The 24,997-nt window shown below is 42.1% G+C and overlaps 1 protein-coding gene across 4 annotated transcripts in view; it reads left to right on the top strand.

The window, feature by feature from the left end:
- Positions 1–24,997, top strand: part of BICD2 (BICD cargo adaptor 2) — a 97,303-nt gene that overhangs the window by 26,905 nt on the left and 45,401 nt on the right. For all 4 annotated transcript variants that reach the window (XM_050904546.1, XM_050904545.1, XM_050904544.1 and 1 more), the window contains exon 2: positions 24,189–24,401. In XM_050904546.1, the coding sequence (XP_050760503.1) occupies positions 24,189–24,401 (213 nt within the window). The remainder of the gene's footprint in view (positions 1–24,188; positions 24,402–24,997) is intronic.

Raw genomic sequence — 24,997 nt, 5'->3', positions numbered from 1 at the left:
AAAGACCTCAGGTTTTGTTTGGGAATGTCAAGGTGGTTAATGTTATGGAAGCCTTTTGTTCTGGCTTCATGTGGAATTCTGTGGCTCCTTTTGATGCCATTACATGTCAAGGTGCTGAAGCCTTGATGTCAAGGAAATAAAAGAATGGGCTTGTGTTAATGTTGATTTCATCAGTGTATTGAAGTGTCTTAGTGTTCCTAAACAATTCTTTAAAATTCTACAGAATTGCAGTTGTTTGTCATATTTGAAGAACCCAACATTAATGAGCAAAGCCCAGTGCTAGAAGGTTGGATTGTTTGTGGTTGCCTGTGTGATAACAGGAATTAAGCCACTTTTTGTTATTTGGTGCCAACTGTGGACATCTTTATTCAAGTGGAGTCTGTGATAAAGTCTGAGGTCTGTACACAAGGTAGGTGGGTACCTGATTATCATTCCTCAGGTAGCTGGAAAATGAGTGTCTGGAAATACAGTGATCGTGTATCTACAAAATGGAGGAGAATGAATGTGAAACTGATGTAAAGAATTTTTTTTTTTAATTTATAGTATAGAATAAGTATTTACTTTCTAGCCATTCCACGGAATGGCCCAGGGCATAAAAAGCAATCAGGAATCTTTCTGATAAAAGTAATTGCCGATGTTCTCTAATTAGTAAAACAATATGGCACTTAAAAGAATCTACATAAGAGGTGCCAAAGCAGCCTGTGGTACTGTCAAGTCTGGGCTTTGGAGACTGTGGGTTTGGTCATAAGGTGGAAAGCAAAAATGAACTTAAATCATGAGAAGCAGGAGAAATATTTGAATGTTTAGAAAGAGGCACTTGCTTTGCTTACAGTGGCCTTGAATGAAGCGGTAGGATCCATAATCGCTTCAGCACGTATGTGATTGTGTGCAGGTCTGTCTTTTTTGCTACCCATTTTAGCAAAACCTCTTGCTCTTTCGATCTGCCAGCGAGAACAGTGAATGTTATTTCTTTATTTTGACAGGCATTCTGCTCTGAAGTAAGCAGTGACTGCTGTAACCCAGTCAGGGCTATGTAAAAATAGCTACGAGCGTGTTTGGGATGTCATGTGACGGGGCTGCTTCCTCCTCGCCTGCATGGCTTGCTGGTGGGACCCGTGCGGCGGGATGTGGCTATAAAGGAAGCCTTCGCTTCCTGTTTGCCAGTGTTTAAGTAACACACCAGTGCTTCATTTTCTCCTGTATTTTGTAGTTCTCTCTTCCCTAATCCTTCCCTTTCCTCAAGTGTCTCGTGGAGTTGTGTGGATTGAAATGCATTTGTCCTCCCTCCCCCCCCCCTTTTTTTTTTAAATGATGGAAAAAGCCTGTCCTTGAATCGTTTCTGACAGTGATATCACTAGCAGCTACACATCTGAGCTAGATATCTGGCAAGGACCCCGACAGCACTCCCTCTAGCTGTATCGAGCATTGATTCAGCTGTGTGTTTCAGATTAAATGGTGCACACCAGTGACTTGGCCACGTGTGCTGTCGCAGTTGGCAGTTGCTCTTTACTGTCTGATTGTAGAAATTGTGTTACAAGGAGAAGGCTGGGGTTTCTTCACCCTCCCTTCTTGCTTTTTAACTCAAACCTTAAAATAAAGGCCCAAATGTGTCTATGTCTAATGTTTATTTTTCTAAACAATATACAACCATAATGGGCAATGGTAAGTGGATATGCTGTAGTTCAGTGTGAAGCCTGGATGTAGGCTGCAAGCAAAAAATGTGAAATGGAATCAAGAGACTCATCTGGAGTTTGTTGTAAATACTGTACTAGCTGGACACAAAAGATTATGCAATTGTAGTTGGATTAAATTCTCTGGGCCTTTGCTTAGTTTCTAACTGGACAATAAATTTGCTATTCAGTTGTAAGGAGTTTTTAATGAAAAGGCTATAAGATAACAAGAAAAAGTCTGCTCCTGCAGTGCAGAAATCGCTACTCGTAGTGTATTTGACGATACGCCTTGTGCAGTCTTGTGTGTGTGTGAGAATGACTGAAGACCACTACGACTAAAAAGCCTGACTAGTAGGTTGGTTTTTATAAAGCTCTCTGTGTACAAGGTAAATGAGCAGCTGAGCTCACATGAGCACAGGTAACTTTAACATATGTAGTAAGTGATTCCACAGTTATCATTCAGTCTCTGTTACTGCTTTAGTGATTAAAAGTGTGCTTAGGTATTTTAAATAATCAGCCTGAGATTTTTTTTCTTTTCCACCAAAGTGCCTCATGTCTTGGTTCATTCTGGTACTAACAACTCACGGGTATTTACGTGTGCTGGACTGTGTTTACGCAACCATATTTCTGACTCCTTGTGGACCAGGGTTTGTTCGTGAAAGCCTCTATTATTGCCACACCAGAGGAAGCCACTATCCTGTTCAACAAGCAGCAGGGTAATGAGCTTTACATTAAATATGTTTTGCAGGATGCGACTTACTTCCTCTTGTTGTTTCTTGAGTGGGTGTGCCCACTCGGCAGGCAAGCATTGTCCTTAGTCAGGAGGATTCCTCATGCAATGAGATGCTAATGCCCACTAACTATTGTATTAAAAAAAAGAAAAAAAGTTTCATGAGTATTACTGCAGAATTTCATGCTCACTGTTAGCCATATAGATAAAAGGCCATTTGTTGGGGAGTAAAACCTTCCACAGTGCACTAAGTCTCAGTACTGAAGAGAATGGAACGAGGCTTCTAACGCCGCACTCTGTGCGTGTGGGTAGTCCTTTGGTTACCAATAATTAAAGAGTGAGTGGAAGCTGCATCTTCTCGTCCCTGAATGCTCAAACTTGCTCCCAGTTAAAGCAATAGTCTTCTCAGTTCTCTAATTGCAAATGCTGGATTGGGGCAGAGGAGGTGAGAGAGAGTTTAAGTCTAATTTCTTGGGTCTGGGTGCTGAGCCAGGGAGCAGTTCCCTCAGCGCTGACTTAAATTCTTGGTCGACCTTGTAGAAGCCTGCAGTTAAACATCGGTTGCGTAAGTGGGTTGTGTTCGTGTTTAATAAGCAATCTTTCCTGCGTGAGAATGAGGTGTTATATCTTGTATTTTATTTTTATGCTAACTTTATAGAAAAGCAGTTCATAATATTGCAACATCTCTCAATTGTTGTTAACCCATCATGTTGAAGGACATTCAGCAGGCTTTTATAGGAGTAGATAAGGAGCCTGATACCTCAAATTTCTGCAGTGTCACTTCGTTTCCTCACAGTTACAGTCTATTACTTAATAGGCACCTAATGATAAGCGAGCTCTGTCGCAGGGTTGTGCTGCAGTGTTGCTCTGGAAGGACTAATCCTGCTCCAACTCAAACCACAACATTTTATAGAAAAGCAATCTAGAATTATTTTGTGTATTAATTGGGATTTCACCAAAGAAAACATAAACCACTATTTTAACAAAATCGAAGCCAGACCAAGGGCTGGACTCTTTCCTGGAGTGTGCACAAATCTTCACCATTGCATCACCTCTTGGAAGATGAGTTTGGTGACTGTGTGTGGGGTGGGCTGGCATGATAGGAAGTGATGTATTGTTTTGAAAAGCCTCATGACTTCCCCCTGGGTACCGGATCAACGGTGAGCTGGTGTTTGTGAATCTACTCCTGCTGCTTAGCTAGGGTTTGTGTTTGGCCCCTGGGGATATTTGAGTGTGGGAGAAAGAGCTTGCTCCCAAACTTGTGGAAATGTGAGAGCTTTTGCAATGGTGAGGAACAAATGAGGAGCTGAGGTCCGTGTGGTTGTGCTGACACCCACGGGGTGGCTGGCCACAGTCTGAGCATGGGCTGGGGCTCTGGAGAAAACTGGTGTTGGTGCTGGGTTGGAGATTGGAGGCTGCCACGGAGGGACTCGGCCACACCTGCTTCTAGCAAGGCCACACATGTTCTCACTGCATATGCCCCAGACTGCAGTCAAACTGTTTGCAGATGTTCAAATATAAACAAAAAAGATTTTTCTTAGTGGTATATGTGGGAGGCAATTATACTATTTCCATTTTGCTCTAATGTGCAGGACATAATGCATCTACTTGCTTTGTCAGCTAAGTATAACTCCTCCTAACTTTAAATACAGTCACACGTGTGTTTAGAGGACCAAGATCTCATTTGATTTTTCTTTCATCCTCTTGCAGAAGTTTTTAGTGATAACAAAGGTTCAACTGACTCCGTGGGAGTAGCATCATGGTACGATACATAAGGCTAAATGTAAAAGAGCAAAATGGCACATGCATTGAGAGGGGAAATGCTGGTGCTAATGGTATTGAATATTAGTTAATACTTATCTTGCTGTCAAGTTATGTTCATAGGTTGACGGTAAAGATGAGAAGGAATGCAATACTGTCAGCAGAGGTACCTCCACGATGCCTTTGCTCAGTTTCCAGTCATTAGTTGATCAGGCGCTTGCTGAACAGCAATGGGTATCTTTGTGTTTAATAGCACTTCATTAAAGTTTTCTTTTCTGTGGATTTTTATAGCAAAGGCTGTGTGAGGCATGTACTTAAGATAACCCTACATTGTCCTTCATGAAGTGTGTAATTTCAGTATGATCTTGTTGAGTTTGAAGTAAAGAGCTAACATTTTAAGAAGGAATGGGCTTTTTCTAATGTTTCTAGTGTCCATTACACCCTTTGAAGGTCCATCACGTATCTTCTCAGGCCTATTGATGGGCTTTAGTTACTTATGCTTTGTGGTCAGCTGCCAGAGATCTAAGTGTAATATTTATAGATCACTGATCTTGGTTTTCAATTTTTTAAAATTATTTCATTGTTGGTAATACCTACATCAAATTTCTGCACTAGCATTTTTTATGCTAGTCCTGACAGTTGCTCAGCTTGGGTGCCTGCAGAAGAGCAACAGTCTAACAGGACACTACCGTTCATAATCTGTTTGCAGTCACTTCTTGATTCGTACGCAGGAGAAGATGAAGACCCAATGGCCTGCTTAACAGGATCAAACTGACGTTGTGAACTGGCCTGTACAAATAAAGCATTCCATCAAATTTAGCAGAAGGGTTTAAAAGTCAGCAATTGATGATCAAAATTTCTGCAGTGTGATTTTGGGAAGAGTGAGTTTTAGCTGTGCTTTGATACCCCAGTGGGCAGTGAAGGGCACCCTTTCTTCACCCTTTGTGAGTAGAAGTCCATAGTCTCTTCTGCTTTCAAACAACTAAGTAGTGCTGATGTTCAGCAGCATTAACTCCTTATCCCACACATCTCTGTCTATGGCAGCATCTTTCTTTTCTTTGAGGCCTGGTCTTGAGCTGTGCCGATGTCTGCTTGCAGCAGAAAAGACCCTTAGTTCATTGATCTGTTATGATGCAGAGGAGAGAAAGATGCCTCAGGATAGCTTTTTTTATTTTTTCCCTTCACTCATCAGGCTTGAAATTATCCTGAAAGGAGGACTTTTTTGTGTTAACTTCTGTATTGCTCCCCTTCACCTTCCTGCCCCCACATGCTCTGCTTTTCTTTATTTATAAGAAAGCACAAATGTTCACACACCAAAACTCCCATTCCTCTCTAATTTAAGCTCAGCAAAATGCATTTGGGGCCTTCTAATTTTCCTTCCCTGCTATGGTTACAGTAATTTTTCTTAAAAAAAGGATAATAATAAAAAAAAGACAACCCAAACCTTGGATGAATGCCCATTCCAGTCACTGAGAACAGCTAGAGCAGCTGCTGGTTAGCCACTTACTCGCAGGCAGGCTTTGAAGCCGGCTGCTCACGGGGTGGCTTTCCCAGGAAGATGACTAATGGTGGAGGCAGCAGCAGGTTCTGATGTGGTCATGGGGGCACCATCCTGCTAATTGTCCCCAGGGCAGGGCACTGGGGGCTGAGGAAATGCTCCACACTGTCAGTAAATGCATTTTTGATGTCAGTAGTCGCATGTGCTTGTGAGCGACAGAGAACATGTTTTGGGAAGATATGAATGTTGATTTATAGCACGAGCTGTGAAACGAAACTAGCGTTCGCATCTTCAGGGGCTGGGTGTTGCAGTGAGGGTGATGCCAGCCCTCATGGCAGGAGGGAACAGTAGTGAATGAAATACCTTGTGACTGATGTCCTTTGGCTTTTAACTCCAAGCTCTCCAGTCCCTCTCCTTGGAAGTCAGAGTGGACAGTAATGACTACTGGCAGGGCTGGCTTTGCTCACTGACACCGAAAGGAGAGCACATGTACCCTGAGCACATTTCGGTGCCTGTAGTTGAAGGAGGCTAGCATGTGTGGTGTTCTCTGCTAATCGATACAAAGCCTTCTGAAAGGAAAAAAGCCTTTAATCTCTCTGAGTTGTTGTAAAGAACAACTGAAGGAAAAAGCCTTGTTTGATATTTTTTTTTTTTTTTTTTTTTGGTCTCGTGACTTTTATCCTTTTTTAAAAAAAAAGGACATCTTGATTAACAGCACCTTTTTTTTTATTGGGGGTTTGGGTTCTATTTAATTTTAGGTGGAAGCTGGAGCGCATCTACTAGAGTACTCCCAAACAGCGAACAAGCACCTCTGTTGTGTTACTCTGGTGATGGTACATATGTGATACTGCTCTCCTGGCGCACACACACAGGGACATCGCTGTGCTTTTCAAACTTTATTGAGAAAGGCAAGGGATTAGTTTCAGACAAGCTCTCTTATATCAACTTTCTCCCATATCTATGCCTCGTTTTCTATTCAATGAGTTTGAAACTAATTCCTCTTCTTTTTAACATGCCTCTTGGAGGAACACACTGTGCACGTTCCAGTCTGCTTGTGGTGGGGCACCATACATGGTAATGTGACTGTGATAATAAGAAGGGCTGAAGCAGCCCTTAAACACCTGTGGGTGAGTGAAAGCAAGGGTTAATGGCTCATGTTAGTTCATCTGTTGAGTGCAATTAGCTTCATGTAGCAGTGTTTCACTGCAGTGAAAAGGGCAGCGTGGCATTTATTAAAGACTGCCCCTCACTGCTTGACATTTCAGCATCACGTGCGGCTGGATGTGCAGCCGGGAAAATGGGGAGAAACGTGCTTCTTGGCTGGGTTAACACCGCTGGGGGACAGGCACAGACAATGTAGGTTTCACTTGAGCAGAAATGAACATGAGGGACACTGGTGTCCTATTTTCCCACAAGATTCCTTTATGAAAAGGTTAAAGGAGAAAAATATGCACACTTGGGTGTGTAGGCCGTAGGCAGGCAGTGATGCCCCGTCTCTCACTTCCAGCTGACAGTGCTTAATTAGAGCCTGCTGTGATGAGGCCTTCTGACTCCAGGGCATTTGCGGTCGGGCTGGAGTTGCGTAGTTTGCTGCCAGCATACTTTATGGTGTTGGATTGATCCTGTTTTCATTATGTTTTTCAAACCCCTATTATACTTTTGAAGATTACCTTTTAATCTCAGAAAATTGGTTATTGAAGTAATTGCCTGAGGAATTAGGGAGGCTGGTGAATAGCAGAAATGCATTGGTTTTCATGAGCATTGTGGTGCTGTTTGCAGGACAGAAGATCAAACTGGAATGAAAAAAATACTCTATTGTATAACCGCTTTCCATTCTGTCGTCTGATTCTGGAGGTAATAACGTAAATGTGCTCCTTCTGTAGATTATGCTTCTGAAGAGATGGTCCTTGGCCAGTGATGTGATCATATGGAAATAAGTGGGAAATACTAGTCATGACTCAGGGTGCAAGTCAGGAGTGAGCACAAGGTTCTCGTGTTCATTATGAAGTCCACAAGTAAGTGCTCTTCCTGGCAAATTGAGTTTATAACAAAGTTAAACAAAAATTTACTAATGCAAGGATTACCTTTGAAAACTGCTGCAAAGCATGAAAGTGCTGAGGTGTTATCACGGATGAAGTTTGTTCTTCCTCCTGTATGGGCTGTATAAATCTCTGTGCTGGTTTTGGCTGGGATAGAGTTAATTTTCTTCATAGTAGCTAGGATAGGGCTATGTTTTGGATTTGTGCTGAAAACAGTGTTGATAACACAGGGATGCTTTCCTTATTGCTGAGCAGGGCTTACACAGAGTCAAGGCCTTTTCTGCTCCTCACCCCACCCCACCTGCGAGTAGGCTGGGGGTGCACGAGAAGCTGGGAGGGGACACAGCCGGGACAGCTGACCCCAACTGACCAAAGGGATATTCCAGACCATATGACATCATGCTCAGCATATAAAGCTGGGGGAAGAAGAAGGAAGGGGGGAACATTCGGAGTGATGGCCTTTGTCTTCCCAAGTCACTGTTAGGCGTGATGGAGCCCTGCTTTCCTGGAGATGGCTGAGCACCTGCCTGCCGATGGGAAGTGGAGAATGAATTCCTTGTTTTGCTTTGCTTGCGTGCGCGGCTTTTGCTTTACCTATGAAACTGTCTTTATCTCAACCCACGAGTGTTCTCACTTTTCCAGTTCTCTCCCCCATCCCACCGGGGGGGGCGAGCGAGCGGCTGTGTGGGGCTGAGTTGCCGGCTGGGGTTAAACCACGACAATCTCTTCTTGAGATACGTACATTTTTGGACTAGTGCTTAGATTGGTTTCATCTGCTTCTTCATATAATGGAAGAGTGCAATAGGTGAAGTATAAAACCGAAACTTGTTTATTGTGTTCCTGCCCTCCTTTTTTGTAGATTTACTACTATCCTGTACTTCACAGGGCATTGGAACTGTTGTTTCCCTACTGTAGGTCAGGAAACTGAAGCAGAAAGTGATGAAATGGCTGTCCAAACAGTCGTACGAGAGATTTAGTGAAGAGCTGGGAATAAAGCTAGTCTCCTGGAGATTTATAGCTGTTAATACTTAACTTTCTTACTTAACAAAGACTGTCTGAAGGGAAGCAATTGCAAAAATTAGATTCCACATTTAATATTAGCAAGCAGTTTTATGAGCAAGAGTGGTTTGGGGTTTTTGGGGTTTTTTTGTTGGTTTTTTTTTATTATTATTTTTTCCCCCTGAGGCATGTTTCCTTTAATCTTTGGGAGGGATGAAATTGGGCTGAGGACAGGAAAATTCTGATCTTTTTAGGCAGGACAGATGAAGCTTGTGGGTTTCCTCTGTGCCTGCAACTGACCAGGCTGGGAAAAGGCAGTACCTAAACAGAGCGTGACCAGCGTAGGAGGATTTTTCTCTCCATTCCTTTTGGCCCACTCTTTCCTTTTCTAGTGTAGATATTTGCACCTGTGCCAATTTTGGGTTAGATTTGCATTGGTGATCTTGTTTTATGCAAGTTGTTGTTGTCACATTATTGACCAGCCTTTTGACCTCTGAAGTGAAATCATCCTCCTGGCATCATTCGCTAATTCATTCTCTGTTCTTCAGCATAAGATTTGATGAACAAGGAAGACAAAAAAAGACCCCAAAAGCAAATAATAAGGTAGGACTGACCTAGGTCACACAGAGGGAGTGTGGGTAGGAAGAAAATGTTTTGGTTTTTTTTTCTTTTGCTGGAACTCTTTATCAAGCTATTTTGGAAAGAGCTTTTTTGGTTTGTATCCAAATTTGGATTGCCACATACATTGTGTGTTACTAGTTTTATTGTCAGATCAGGTGACTCATTCCCGCCTGTTTTTCTTCTGAGATTTTTTTTTTTTAAGTGTATTGATTTTATTTTGAAGAAACCTTTTGGTACTTCCTCACAGATACCTTGATATATCACCTTTTCTGCATGTTGCACACTTTCTGCTCAGTGCCGTGGTGACCAGGCATGGGCAGGATGGCTAGATACTACCATGCGATAGTGTGCCAACAGGAATAAATTCTCGATGTAGGTATTTGCTTGTAGGGAGGCAGAGTAATGAAGTAGAAGGTTCCCTGGTCAGGAGACTCTGCAGGCTTTGGGTTTGTTCTTCTCTCATGTTGATTGATGTTTAACCTTGGGTAAGGCCTTTAACCTCTTTGTGTCTTAGTTTCCCTCATGAAGAATGGGCTGTAACACTTTTTCATTTCTCTAAGAGTTGAATTTCCAGGATGAGAAAGAGTGTAAAAATGTTACAGGTAACATACAAAGCCTCAGTAAATTGCTTGTCACTTCACTTGTTCCAGCATCTTCTGAGAGCAGCAGAAATCCAAAGCATATGTGTAAATCCTTACCTAGTGTTATGTGTGTATATTACACTAAATGGAGACCCTTCTGTAGTTTAATGCAAGTGTTGATCATGCAGGTCTTCTCTCAGAAAATAGACCCGAGGTACTAAAGTCTGCAGCCTGAATTTGTTAACTTGAGGTGTCATTTTTTTTCTTCCCTGTGCCATCTCAGAGATGCTTAACGGTCCTGAAGTCTCTTACCTTGCACGAAATCCAAAAGCCTTTTCTTAAAATGTGTTTCATTACTTACCGCTCTGTTTAGTGTAGCATTATACCTAATACAATCCCTTGCAGTCTGTGTATGGGTATATGTGTCGTGGGTGGAGTGGTACAGTGTGACGAAGCCGTGACCAATTTTTTGATCTTATTCTTCATAACAGCACAGAGCTACTGGCTGGCAGTGCCTGGCTTAATCGTAACAAATCCTGGGGAAGTTCCTGGGAGTGAGGCATGATAGCCTGACCCATTTGCAGGCCAGTCTGTTTGCGATGGGGGCAGGTCATGTGCAGTCTGCGGTACTGCCTTTGCCATCAAGGCTGATGGCCGCTGACGGTGGTCCTCCATGGCTTGCCTTACCAACCTGCCTTTTGTGTCCCCCACCAGGGAACGGTGGGGGAAAGGCCTTAACACGTTTTCAGATTGTGTAGTCCCTACTGGTCTGAAGGTACAGTTTCAGCAGGACATGTGGTAAATCTAGGGGTAGTTTAAAATAGCTGATGCTTATTTTTCTCTTTGCTCTTGAGCAAAAGTGTTACTCTATCCCTGTGATGCTAGTGGGGTCGTTTTGTGGGATGACATGTTAAGTAGATGTTTTAAATGACAGAGAGCAACCTTTCCCCCTCCTTAGCATGTTTTGTCTGTATACCGTGAAGAGGATAGGAGCTGCCTCAAATTTTAACTTGACAACGGGGTAACAGGAGGGGACAGCCCAAGACATTTCACCTTGGGTCAAGAGCATCCAGAAATAATTGCTACTTCATAGCTGGTGTGTGGCCTTTATGAAACAAAGGGATGGTTTTGGCGTGGGCAGGTGTCCATATCATGAAAACTTTGACATGAAGAAAGCAGTTTGAATGGCTGAGACTAGTGGGGAATCAGTGCCAAAGGAGCACAGCTACAAGTGTCCAAAGAAATTTCTAGTTTCTTTCTTTAGAAAAAATCTCAAAATAGCACTTTTCTAGTCCTGAAGTATCTAGCTGTTACTGTTTTGGCATAAAAAACACAGAAAAAGCATGACTGGATTGTTTTGCAGTGCAATCTTCACACTATTTTTTTCCTATAATTTTTGCATTGTGGGTTTGGTTGGTTTTTTTTTTTTTTTTTTTTTTCCTCCAAACAGCTTGAACTTCTGTACCTGGGGATGAATGTTTTATGAAAAGAGTGTGCCTTCACTGCTGCTGCCTGCACTTGCTCAGCTCATGCTGTCTGATTTGTCTGTGCTTATTAAGGTGGTCCCAATTCTAACACTTTGCTTGCTAACGAGTCCAAGCTTTATTGCTGAATGAGGGAGCAAGAATTGAAATGGCTAAGAATAATTTCCAGATTGACTCACTGATGAGGCTGCTAGCCTTGCCGAGGAGAGAGTGGGCAGAGGAGCAGCTCTCCGTCACACCGGAGCTGTGATCTGCAGGGGCAGGTAAGGGAGGGCGAGGAGAGGGTGTTGGGAGAAACTAATGCTGTCGATGCTCCTCATGCTGGATGTTGTGTGCGTTTCTAAATCTCCTGACTCAAGAGCTGTCATGTTAACACCTTTTCACATGAATTCACTTTGGAAGCAAACTGATTCTTAGCTGCTTCAGCAATTTCCACACCTGAAGCCAAACTCTCAGCTTCAGTAATCCCTTCGGAGCCTCTAGGATCCCTTGGTTCACGCCAGTAAGAGGATCCTACATACCAAATCACAAAAGCAATGGAAATGGAGCACTCATGCCTGTGAACAAAAGAAGTCAAGTGCTGGTGATTTTAAGTGGAGTGTCTCCTGCATTGCTCTGAGCCATTTCCACTGCCTTCATTTAGCCTGTGTTTTATCCCTCAGATTTTTTCTCTTTTTCTTTTTTCTTTTTTTTTTTTTAAGTGGGTCATATCAAAGGAGTATTTATTGAGGGAGGAGAGGAGGCTGCAGCCCCTTTGCAGCTGTGTCCAGTATGGCCAACATCTGGCCACTAGCTCTTGTAACACTATGTAGAGTTGCTGCTTGGCTATTGATTTAGGCACAATTGCATTTAGCCCTCCGGACTGTGCAAGTTAATACAGTTTAAGTGTCTAGCTAACTAAGCTGACAGGCTAAATTAGACTTTTATCATCAAATCTTTTCATCCCAGTGGCAGTGCACTGAAGCAATATATTCTGAATATAGGCTCCAGTGTGTTTTTACCATTAAAAACAAAAAATCCCTCTAAATCATCTGTGGAATGTCCCTCTAATCTGTGAGGGAGAACATTGTGATCTTATAAGGCATTTACATTTCTTCCTTCTGAACCTGAAACCTTGTTAAATCTCATGTAAGTCTGATGATCACACTGGCTCAGCTCAAATGGAAGCAAAGGAGCACTGGAGCTTGACCACACTGCTGCCAGCCTGTTCCTCCTGGCTTGTTCTTCTCTGGCGTTACCAGAGCATCCCTCCTGGTCTGCTGTGGCTGGTGGTTTGGGCCGGGGAAACTGTGCAGCTGACTTCTTCTCTGCCATGCTGCCCTCGTATCTCTGAGGAGAACAAACAGGAGCCTGCATGGGAATAACTCATGCAACACAAGACCCAGAAGTCATCTGAACCTTATATTGTGGTATCAAAACCTCATGTTTGTTTTTGGGAGGTTTTATTTTCTTTTTTTCCTCTTGAATTTCAGTCTCTTAAAAGCATCAGGTCCTGTAGGGCACTTTCTTCTAGTGATATAATGGCACAAAATGCCTGTTCTGTTTGGGTTGCAGCTTCCCTGGTGCTGCTGAGGGTTTAACAGCAGTGAGGTCTGTGAGGTGAAGCAAGGCTCCAGTTAAAGGTACTGGAGCAATTTAGAAGAAATGCAAAGGAGCTCAGTAGCCTTGCTAGCGTTAAAGACTTCGGTCTCAGTGGGGCAGCTGAGCTGGCTGTTGCTGGAAGGAGGGATGAGCATCTTCTGGCCCCGGTTTGTGCACCTCCATCCATCCATCCCCTCTGTCACGCTGATGCTGCCATCAGCCCTGGTCACCCAGCTGAAGGAGCTGGGAGCGAAGAGGGACTGAGTCAGTGGGAGCGCAGGATTAGGTCATGCTCAAAGGATTATGATGTTTATGGGAACACATGAAAACGCTTGTGTCACTGCAGCTTTAGGCTTCTGATACAAGTCTAGTGCGTTCATTTAAGGACTTTGCAGAGAAACTGTTAGTGAAAGCGCTGGTCTATTAACTGAAGAATTCACGAATGGCCACTTTATAAGAAAATTTAAAATGAAAATATATGAATACAATGCACAAGAGGAATATACCTCCTTTTGTTAAACTCCTTGCTCCCTGTAAGTCTCTTCAGGCATCAGTCTCTTCAGAACAGTGTTTTTGCACTTTGCTATCGCTGTTTTAGATCATTATGGTCATAATGAATTTGTTCTTATGAAAAATGTGCAATGCTTGGTGAAGCCATGCAAAACATCTTTTATTTTGAATCTGATAAGCAGAAAGAATTAGGAGCTGAACTGCTGCTAAAATTTTGTAATTAAATTCAGACTGACAGTGCAGAAACACAAACTAAAATTGGAGTGGCTTTTAGTGCTAATTAATCTTCTGATGCATATTAACATATCCTGATTAGTTTAATGTTGATGAGACATATTGATAATTAAAATGAAGTGAAGTTGCTAGGAGCAAAACATGAAAACGTGGGATTTTCACATCGGGGGAGGAGAATACCAGTATTGCATGGTACCATTTGAAAACTGCTTGCAAAGGTAATTGTGGCTTGTCTGTTACCTGGCCAGCTCTCCTGATGAGGAATGCTTTTCAGAATAAGATCGAGAGGCATATTTAAACTCAAATTGCAAGTTGGGTTTACACACAGCTCTGTAGAAAAGCTGCAATCTGCACTTCTGAAGGTAAAACTGCCCTATACAGATTAAACTCCCCCAAGTTACAAAATGGGGGGGAAGGAGCAGGGGGGGTGGAGGCTGGGGAGAGGTGGGGATGGAGCGGGAGACTTCTCATGCAAACGGTGAAGGGCACCGGTTGTCACCATGGGCCTGTTTGCAGGATAGGTGGCTTGATTAAAGCATTTCTCCTCTCATGCTCTCTTGTGCCTTTTTTTTTTTTTTTTTTTTTTTTTTGCATGGCACTTGGGTATGAGATTTTAAGAGCAGCTGGTCACTGACAAAAAAAGCCAAGGTTGCTGTTGAGTGTGGGAGGGGGTAAGGGCGTACAAATAAATTGCCATATTGAATCAGATCTGTCATTTCTTCAGTCCAGCATGTTTCGCCAAGGACCAGCATCTGAAAAAAGGCATTAGGAAGATGCAGAATTATGCTACCAGCACAAGGTAGCAATCCCTAACGACTAGAGACCATCTTCAGCCCCGATGCCTGAACTTTAACAACTTTTCCAAAATGTCTTGACCTTTGCTTCTACACTTGCATGTTGTTACTGTGTTTTATGTGCAAAAATGGCCATTGTCTTGCTGGTATCTTCATCAGTGATCTGATTCTATGTCCTGTAGCAATGTACTATGGTTTATTCTTCATATTTTTATTCAAATACTTGTCTTCCTTTTTTTATCTGTTAGGCATTTGATAAAAGCAAATTTGTAGCCACTCCAGAAATGCACATAACTTTCATTCCAAGCTGGATATGAAATGTCAATTGCTTTACTGCAAATACATCTTGACTCTCCTTCAGTTGAAGGATTTGTGGTTAAACATTCACTTGAAGCTAGCCTTTCTTTTTCTTTTCCATTGCAGTGATAGTTCTATTTCCCCTGATTCGTTTTCAGTTACAGATAACTGGCAGGATTGAAGAATTGATCTTTGACTTTTTTTTAAGTCTCTCTTTGCTTTTTTTGTTATCATACCAGGTTTGTGGAATAAGCAGAGAAACATCCTCAAAATTCAATATCAATAGCAAGAAATGTCTGCAAGAGACTTATGATTTTTATATGCTGTTGATCTTATCCAGAGCTTGTATACCAAACGTTAATGCTGGCTGGGAATCTGTGATAAGCAGAGAGCGTATAACTGTATCTGCTTTCCTAGCTCCATATTTATGTGAATAAAGCAATCTGACCCCTCAAGATAGCAAAATAACCTACAGTACAATGAAGAAGGCTCAAACAGAGCAGTTTGGGGAACAAAGGAAGGTTGGGCACCTCTGGGTTTAGGCTCTATAGTGGGGAAAATTAAGTCTTGGCCTCTAAAGTATATAATCTTGAAAACCGCAGTACTAGAGTTTTGTCATGTCTAAAGCAAGCTGGAGCTTGTAGGTGCTGGATGGTTTGTAATCTGGATGGTGTTTGTAATGCATGTCCATGAAGGTTTTTTGAAAAACCAGGACTGCTGGAGGTAGCACCCTACCCGTCAGTGGGGGATGCCAGGGCCAGGCATCATTATCATCATGCGTTATAAAAGAAGGGAAATATGAACTTTTATTAGTAGCAAAGGCATCCAGTTACCCAACATTTTGAAAAATGGTATGAATCCTAAAAGGACAGTGTTGTTTGTTATGTCCCCAGCAGTTCCAGATGAGTTCATTTCTGTGGCTCCTTCTGAGTCCCTGATCCTAATCAGTATGTGAAGGCTTTGGGTTAGGTTGTTTGGTTTTTTTTTTTTCCTATCTGAGATAACTTGAGGACAAAGCTAGTGGTCTTTAGCACAGGCTTGTTTTCCTATTGACTGCTTCTCTGTTGTTTCTGTCCAGCTTGGAGCATTGCAGCTGTAAAGCCGGTGTCTGTCCTCTGCTCCCAGCGTTATGCTCAGAATCTTATTTTCCCATTTCTTCCATAATGTCTACAGATATATAAGCAGCTGCAACCAGTGACACCTTTTACATCCTGTGTTTGTATTAGCGAACCCTTTGGCCCAGGCAACTGTAGTTCTGGACTGGCAATGCTACAGGCTTATTGCTTTGGGCAGCAAATTGTTAAGAGGAAACAAAGTGGCACATACGTGCCTCTTTCCTTTATCCCTTATGGAAGGTGGGCTGTGCACCCTCAGTTCTAACCAGGTGTGGAATTGATTGATGCACAGGTCAAAGACTAGCTGGATGGCCATCATTTACTTTCTGGTACTGCTTCTTTCTTGCTCTCCCCATTGTGATGCTGTGGCATGCAATATCGCCTTTTCTTGGGAAGCTTTTGGTAGCTAAATCCCACTGAAATGTGTATTTGTAAACCAGTGAAGGTTTTAGAAGTGCAAGGTTTTGCATGGATTTCTGATTTTTAGTGACATTAGCATATGATCCACCTCTGTCACTGGCATGCAGGGTCACTTTGCTTGCACATAGCCCTCTATCTTGGGAATTTGTGTTTGGAGCCTGTAGGTGTGTCTGCCTCCAGAGCCCAGGACTCAGACCTCTCACCTGAGTTGAATTCCATCTCTGCCCGCCCGCTAATGACATTAAGCTCGAATATTGCCACTTTGCTCTTTCTGATGTTCTTCTCGATTCAAATGTTAATTGATACTTTCTGTGTTTTTCAAGCTTTCTTTATCCTTGATTAGAAACAGCAGCTTAATTTTTAGGTCTGTGAAGCATCAGGAACAAAACCATACTGTATTTTAGTCTTTTTTTTTTTTTTTTTCTTCCCCTTGCTGTCCCTTGGTGGATGTGTACAGCTTGGTTGCCAGGAACGTCCTGCTTCTCAACAGTGAACACGTGCTCTATGTAGTACCACATGTATGTGATTGTGGAGCACCTAAGGATTCTGTAAATACTGTAATGCAAAAAATCCCCCAAGACCAAAAAAACCAACCCCGTCGTTTAGACACTGCTCAACGTCTGTTTTCACCAATGCAGAAATCTATGTGCTCCAAGGACTGCAAGCGAGCAGGAGCTATGCGCAGGGAAAAATTTGATGATTTACTTGAATTTTACCTTATCCTCCTTTTTCTTTGCCATTGAACTGTTTTCATTTAAGGAAACAGAACTGGTGCACAGTATGAAAATTCGGCAGCATAAGTGTCATTCACTGGAAGATGTGCTACTGTCCCTGTTCACCAAGGCATCTGTCCTTCTCTCTACCTGCAGATGGAGAGGAGGACTTTAGAAACACTCAAAACTTGTGTTTATTGAAGAAAGGTTTGACATTCTTGACGTGCTGAAGAAGAGAGGTGTGGTACCTTCCCTGAATGTTGCACGGAAGGAGGGTGTATTAAAATAGAGAGCTTCATCTCGCAAGCTCCAGCTTTAGCCTGCCCAGGAGATGATGGGGTGATGCATGGGGCATCCCCGGCTCCCTCCTAGGAGCTGTTTTTCAGTCAGGTGATGCAACCTGAGCACAGTGTTTAAGCCACTTAGAGGCTGAAAATATCCTTGGCTATCATTCATTTAAAAGTGTTAAAAGCAATTTACTGTTGTATGTGGGGTTTCTTAATGCGCCCTTGTTAGAGCTTTTGTAGACTAAGAAGGATGTATTCAAATTTGCAATGCTTTCACTTCATGAGTATATGTAAATGTGAATTTTAAGCAATTACAGAGTAGACGTTAAAATCACTAACAGTTTTAATGCCTTTTTCCCTGGTGCTGCTGAGATGGCTATTTAGTAACTCATGACCGACTGGGGTGAGCAATCAGTATGTGAGAGTTTTATTTTTTTCGAAGAATAAGCTATGTACTTACTTCAGCGTTGTGATGAAACAGCAGGCAGCTTGTTTCAAAAAGGATCCTTTATTGTCCTGTGTATGAAGAGGCATTAGCAAGCTCAGTGGGGTTGTCTCCGAATGATAACCAATGCCCAGTACTTGGCTCTAGGCTATGCATAAACTGGTTAAGCAAGTACCTGCATCTCTTTGCAAACCTGACCTTGGTTTCTGATGCATGTTTTAGAATATGTTGGGTTTTTCTTTTGTTAATTCTCAACTGTTTCTATCATAGCAACCAAAGAATGTGAGATAAGCTGACCAAAGGAAAAAAAAAAAGTAGATTTTTCTTTAAAAAGATCATTTTGGCTTGTGTTCAGGCTGAAGAATTACACCAGCAAAACATTTTTGTAAAAAAATTATATATATATATATATGTTTTTCATGTTTGTTACTAGCTGAAGTACTTTTTTTTTTTTTTTTTTATCTGAAGGAATAAAATTTTGCATGTTACTACAATGACACATACTGTCCAGAAGTTGATTTGTATTGTGGAGCCCTGAGTCCCTTCAAGATTTTCCTCCCTCTTTCTTAATCCTTGAAATCATGTACCAGCAGTTGTCTTTCCTTGCCCCCCTGGTTCTTTAAATGGAGAACATTTTAGTTCAGTTTTAGATGACGAATGAATTTGTAAGCAACTTATCTTACGAAACTCCCTCACCGAAATATTTTTGTAATTTTCTGTTTTCTTGGGTGTGTTCTTTCATGGCACAGGATCCTCCCCGTCGTTTTGACTGAGTACGAAGGAGATCTTATTTCTGCTGTTTGTTCCTCTGTAACATCTCAGGGCGGGGGGGGCGAGTTGTGACTCTTTCCTTGTCAGTGCATCTGCTTTAAGCAGCTCTGACGCTTTTTCTTCGCCTTTCCGTTCTTGCTCTGGTTCAGTGTGTGCCTCCACTTGCACACTAGGTAAGACGACAGGAGCGTAGCGCCCAGGTAGGCAGCGCAGGGCAGGCTCCAAAGCCTGTAATAGTCCCTGTGCAGCACGTGGACTTGTGTCACATCTCAGCAGACCTTTAGGGACACCAGCTCTTTGCAGAAGTCGGTAGAGGATTTGAGATTGTACTGGTTTTGCTCTAGCTCAGAAAGAGCTCTTCCCAGCATCACTTTTATTGTTGATAGTGGCATCCTAGTATTTTGTGCTATGGTAAACTGACCAGGCTCCAGGTAGTCCGTGAATGTCTTGTTTTCAGCAGTCTAGTGCAGGAAGTCCTAGAAAATATGGAAGCATAACCAGCATACTTTGGGTGAATTTCATGATTTTTGGGACCTGCTTCTGGCTAAGAGGAGGTCTGGGGTGACAGGTCAAATAAAGAGGCAAACAAAGCAGCACTGTTCTGAATTTCCACAAGGCCTAGCGTCTTGCTTTTGAGCGTGACTGAGATGATAATTTTTGCATCTCCTGTATCACAGCGGCTATTCTGAGAGAAGCACAGCATTTGAAACTCTCCACGAAATGTCTTTCGGAGATTCTTCACATTTCATGTGAACACCTGCGCATGAAAGAACTTTTTGAAAAAGGTTAGGTTTAAAATCTTAACAGTCTTGTTAAGAAGTACTTGATACTTTAACAAGTATGCTAATTTTCAAGGAATCAGGAATACTTTTTTCTCAAAGCTTGGAGTTTCGTATGGAAATATTTTTCAGTGTGATGGGCTTCATGCAAAAACTGTCTGCTTATCTATAAGATGACTGAGATCAGATTCCTCCTGCAAAATACACAGATGAATCTGTGTAATCATCAAACCTAGAGGAAATTTTACCTTTTACTGAGTGTCTTTTGGAAATTGGTAGTTTAAACCCGGTTTAAATGCAGTTTGATCCAGGGCTTCATTTGAAGTGAGCTGGTTTTGACGATTTTATATAACATCTCAGTTATTGGATAAGTCTGCCTCATCTGTTTGCTGTCCAAATTCCTTTTCCCATTCGTAATTACTGTGGAGAGTTTTGAATTCTTGAGATTTAAGACATCATTGGCTGAAGATTAAATTTGTAGAAATCTCCTTGATTTTTAGCAATTAGATTTTCTGGGCTATTTAAGAATATGATAGCATGTGTTTTTCTAATTGCTTTGAGTCTGCTGATGTAGGCAATGCTGCAAACATGAAAGTTGATTTAATAGCATTTTGGTTGATGATATTTATTTTGGTAAACCTTCATCAGCTCGTTGTGGTGGATTTCCCATTGGCTTCAGGGGTGCCACAATTAGCCTTTGGGCAGCATTCCCTAGTGTATTTGGGGGAGGAGAGCTGAAGGACCACATGTACTGGTATGGCTGGTAGGGGATGGCAGCTTAACAAGAGAAAACTTGTCAGGGTTTCAGCTGATCTGCAGCTTCGCAGCAGCTTTGGCAGCAGGTTATTAGCAATAACCGATAATTAGCATCCGAATGATACCGTGCATTTCTCAGGGCTCGGTGTGTGTTCCTTGCTGCCTTGCAGGATGCGCTGCCCTCACACCACGTAACTGCAAGCACTCTGGCTGGCAAGTGTTTCATGTTCATTTGGTCCAGAGATAAGTGGCTATACAGAATTTGAGGTTGTGTGTGTTTGGGGTGGAGGTTGGTTTTGGTTAGTTTCAGAAAGTGTTAAAACCAAAGGAGAGCTTTCAATCTGTCTCTCATGAAGCTTTCTGAAGAGACAGACGGAAGCTAATCATACCTTTGTCCAGCAGTATAAAGTGTTTTCCAATGTACTGATGAGCACATCTAGCTGAGCGAATAGCAAGATGGCACTTTGGTTCATGAACTCTTTGATTTTTTGACTTGACCTTGGGAAATCTGGAAGAAGGGAACTTTGATAGTCTCTTTAATATTATGTCTTGTAGTTCCTTGAGGCAGCTGTTCAGCAGAACATGATGCTTTGCAGCCCTTGTGTCCAACAAGGTGTGTGCAAATGAGTTGTCAGAAACTCATTTATTTTGTGAAGAGATTATACTCCAAAAAGTATCATTCTGATATAACTGTGAATGGTTTTCTTCCCTATTACCTTAGTACCTTAGTAGATAGAAATAGAGGTTTTGGAAGAGGAGGAAGAACAGAGTAACCTTGACTTCAATTTCTGTGTTTTGTATAATGTTAAAGCAAAAGTGGATGGGTAGATGCTGGACTTCTGGGTATATGAAGGTTTATGGGTTTCATGTGTATCAGTAAAAAGTCAGTTTTCCTTTTAATAGCTTGATTTAAAACAGGCCTGGGCTGTAGCCATGGAAGGTAATTGCATTGCCCTGTAATTTTGCACAATTTTGTTAAAGTTAAATTTCCTGTTCCACACAGGCTGTTGCAATTATGAAAATGGCTTGTAACACGTATGTATGAGGTCGTTTCTAAGTACATACAAGAGAGATAATGAAGCTTGGTTAGAATGGAGAGGCTTTTTAAGTGTTCCCTTATAAATCCACCCAGATGGAATTGTTCCAGGCTGCCTGTCCTGATGACCATGTCTGTTAAGCAGGTTTCTTGTGTTCTGTGTAGTGTCAGAGTCCATTTACTCATGGTTCTGTATCCAGCTTCCTGACCCTGGACAGTAATACCGTTAAGCTAATGGCAGGGTTTATGCTGAAACTTCACGAGCTTGCTGGTTGAGAGCAAATAACAGCCTTGCTGTGCAGAAATAACTGGAGCCCACAAAGAATAGCAGCATCCTTTGGTAGGGGTGATCCATGAGCTTGTTTCCGCAGTTGGTCTATGTGAGCTGACATCTGCAGTTCCCGTTTGGTTGGGTTAGTCTTGCCATTTGGGACAAGCCGTAATAAAAGGCAGTTTCCAAAAAGGGAGTCTGACTGTCTTAGGACATGGAAAAAACCTCTCAAACATAAAAGTGGTGCTAACTTACTGAACTTCACCTCGCCGTCACCAGGGAATAGAGGGGTGTGATGGAAGTCTCTGAAAACAACAAATGATTGACAGTGGATCCTAGAATAACAGCACACCTTCAAGTCTCCGAGCAAAAATATGTTCTCTTTTGTGAAAACATGGGAAACTTGTAAACTGACAAAAATCTGTCATGTAAGAATATGATTTAAAATATAGAATTTATTGCTGTAGGATTTTATTGAGGCCAAAAGTGCATAAAACCATGAAAAACAAGGGGATATTTTACATAGGTAACTAAATGTTAATAGCTCTCCCAAATTTACATTAAGCATTCTGCTTCAACGCTTAAGGTAATCCCCAACTCCAGGGAGATCATGGGGTTTCTTGCACCTTTCTCTGAAGCATCTGGCATTAGCCTCTGTAGAAGACAGGATATTGGATTAAAAAAAGAAGCCCTGTCTCATCTGCTATGCCAGTTTCTGTGTTCAAATACTCCCTGTCAATAGTGGCTTCTGCAAAATGATGACATTTGCTTTTCAGTTGTTACAGAAACCCAAGGCCTAGCATCTGCATCGAAAGTTTTAATAGCAAATTAGTCGTCATTCTCAAGAATTCCTCCCTTAACGGTATTACTGAGTTCCTCGATTGAATCATGCTTGGACTCTGCTATCTGGCTGATCGGATGTGGCTTTGAGTATCCTGAGCTTCAGTGTGCTCTGCGTTGGCATCCTGCTACCAAGAAAATGGTGCCACTTCACTGGGCAAATGGATGCGCAGAGTCCCTTTCTCTGTGTTGGAGATTTGTAATAAATGCAGATCTATAAAAGGTGGATCTTAACTCTTTATGGAAAAAAGATAGTATATTTGAGAAGGTTGCGTGTTTTTTGTTATCCCTTTAACATTTATGGAGATCTTGGGTATTAGACTTTTAAGCTGCTTTGTTGAAACTCATTTGACAAGGACTTGCACAGATGGTGCTTTACTTTCTGTCTGAAATGTGACGCTTTTTAATTTCCCTTGGGTTATCTCAGTGAATCTGGCTAGAATTTCTTCAATGGATATTTGTCTCCTGTATCTCTGACTTGCTTATCTGAAATAAAATTTAGTCTGATAGGAGCAATATGTGGGTGTCTTTAACTGTAGGCAGAGCTAGTGCATTCAGTCACCTGTTTCAACCCTAATATATTCAATAATTACTGTACTATTAATGTGTCTGGTCTAATACAGAAGTAATAAAATACAGAAATCTGCTTCTCTTCAAAGCAGGTTTTTTTTTTGTGCTGACAGTATATTTGTGAAGAGCTAGCAAAAGATGATTAATTGAAAATGTAATGCATGACTAGACAAGGAGTTTTATGAAATGCTGATCTGGCCTTGACCTGGCTTAATGCCTGATATTAATGTTGGCTATGAAAACCTGCCGTATGGACACTGGCATCCCAAAAGATACTGTGGCACCTGAAAGCCCCAGATACATCTTGGGTTGGATTGTGGTGCATGCACATGCAGCAGTTAAAAGATAGCATTCATTAATCTCATTGACTTTGGTCCATCTGCCAGGCAGTGTGTTACAAATACATACCTCCTTAAAATGCTAAACTCTTTGCTTTATAACATCTATTAGTGAAAGCCACTAACGGGTTTCTTAAACGCAGCAGCTCTGGTGTCTGTATGGGCTGCTTGCTCATGTGTTGGAGAACACTGCTGCTATGAGCAGCACCTGGTAGAGTTTCAAGCGAAATGAAAACCCCCCAAAAGAAGCAGGAGGACATGAAAAATGAGAATATCAGGTCTAAACGGAGGCATGCTATGCTGAAGAGGTTAGATCTCTGTGACGTGCCTCTAAGTCCCTTTGCTGGCACGCTGCTAGAGATGACGTCTCCGAGAGCAGGCAGCAGAGCTGGTTGGGTGAGTGTCTGCTGACCTACTTCAGCCAGAATGACCCACGTTAGCTTAACCTGGTTACAGAGTAGCCCTGCTAACCTCACTCGCTTATGGCTGCAGTGGGTTAGCAGGTTTGAGGGGGCAGTAATCTCCAGCAATGAGCAGCTGCAGGTGGTGATATGTTTCTTTGGTATAGCTGCATCAGGAAGAGTAAGTGTGCTCCCAGCCTAAGAAATGGAACAGGCTGCTAATACTAAATGTTTTCAGTGATTCAGTTTTTGCAGAAGTGAGTCTGACCCAACTACAGAGAATATGCACATGCAGAAGTGTCTGGTCATCTTGCAGTGGTCTTGTTGAAAACCAAAGTCTTGTTTTAATAGCAGACTCAAGTCAATACATTGTTGTTCCCTCCCACAAGGGTTTATATGAGGTTCTACGTAAGTATCCTGTGCGTCACAAAACACTGTTTGGGTGCTGCACGTTACTTTCAAGAGCCCTGTGTTGGCCACTTGATAGCATTTAAAGGTCTGATCCCAGAAGAGGAGGGTGTAGGAAAAGCTTACATTGTTTTGCATCAAAGAAATAGAGAGTAAATATTTTCAACTATTTAAAATGGAAGTTACTTATGCAAAATTCTGGGTTTACTAATAAAAGATTTGTTTTCTGATTGTCCTAGGCTTTTGGACAGGCCCATACCAACCACAAGAAGGTAGCAGCAGATGGAGAGAGCAGAGAGGAGACCTTGATTCAGGAATCTGCTACCAAGGAAGAGTACTACATGAAGAAGGTTATGGAGTTGCAGACAGAACTGAAGCAGCTCAGAAATGTCCTTGCCAACACTCAGTCTGAAAATGAACGCCTTAATTCTGTTGCACAGGAACTGAAAGAGGTGAGTGAAAGTGCACAGAGCGCACCACAGCTTGTATTGTGGTTGTGTTTTCTTGTGCTGTGTAACCAAACTAAGGAAGATTCTTGAGCTGATTGATACCTGCTCAATACTGGCAGCTGCTAAGATGGGTTGTCTCTCTGAGACTTCAGCAAAGTGTTACATCCAGCCGAAGCTGTAATTCAACAGTACAGTAAATCCAGCTTTCTGGTTCCATTCACTGAACCAGCCTGTTGTGGCCACAATGGTTCTGACCCAGTACAAATTCACTGTCTTGTTCAAATACCTACTAGTTCTGCAGTAACCACTGTATTGTGTCCCGGGTGATTTGACAGACACGTGACTGTGTGTCTGGGCTGTGCTGGTGCTGGGGGTACTGCACATCAGTTCCCTCGGTCCAAGAACTGCTGCCTTAAAAAGCAGAGGAATCTGTTTAGTCCAAGCACAGAGATGCTTTGGATGTACTTTTTCTGCCTCACTCCCAATACAGATTTTCTTGCTGCAAAATATTTGGGGCATAATTTCCCCTTTTATCACTCTTTCCACCCTAACTTCTAAGGATGTGGGAGCATAACAAAACACTGAATTGTGCAAAAGGA

Source organism: Gymnogyps californianus, chromosome 13, assembly GCF_018139145.2.
Source record: "Gymnogyps californianus isolate 813 chromosome 13, ASM1813914v2, whole genome shotgun sequence".
Classification (NCBI taxonomy): Eukaryota; Metazoa; Chordata; class Aves; order Accipitriformes; family Cathartidae; genus Gymnogyps; species Gymnogyps californianus.
Note: the sequence above shows the minus strand (reverse complement) of the source record. Positions and strands in the feature narration are given on the sequence as shown.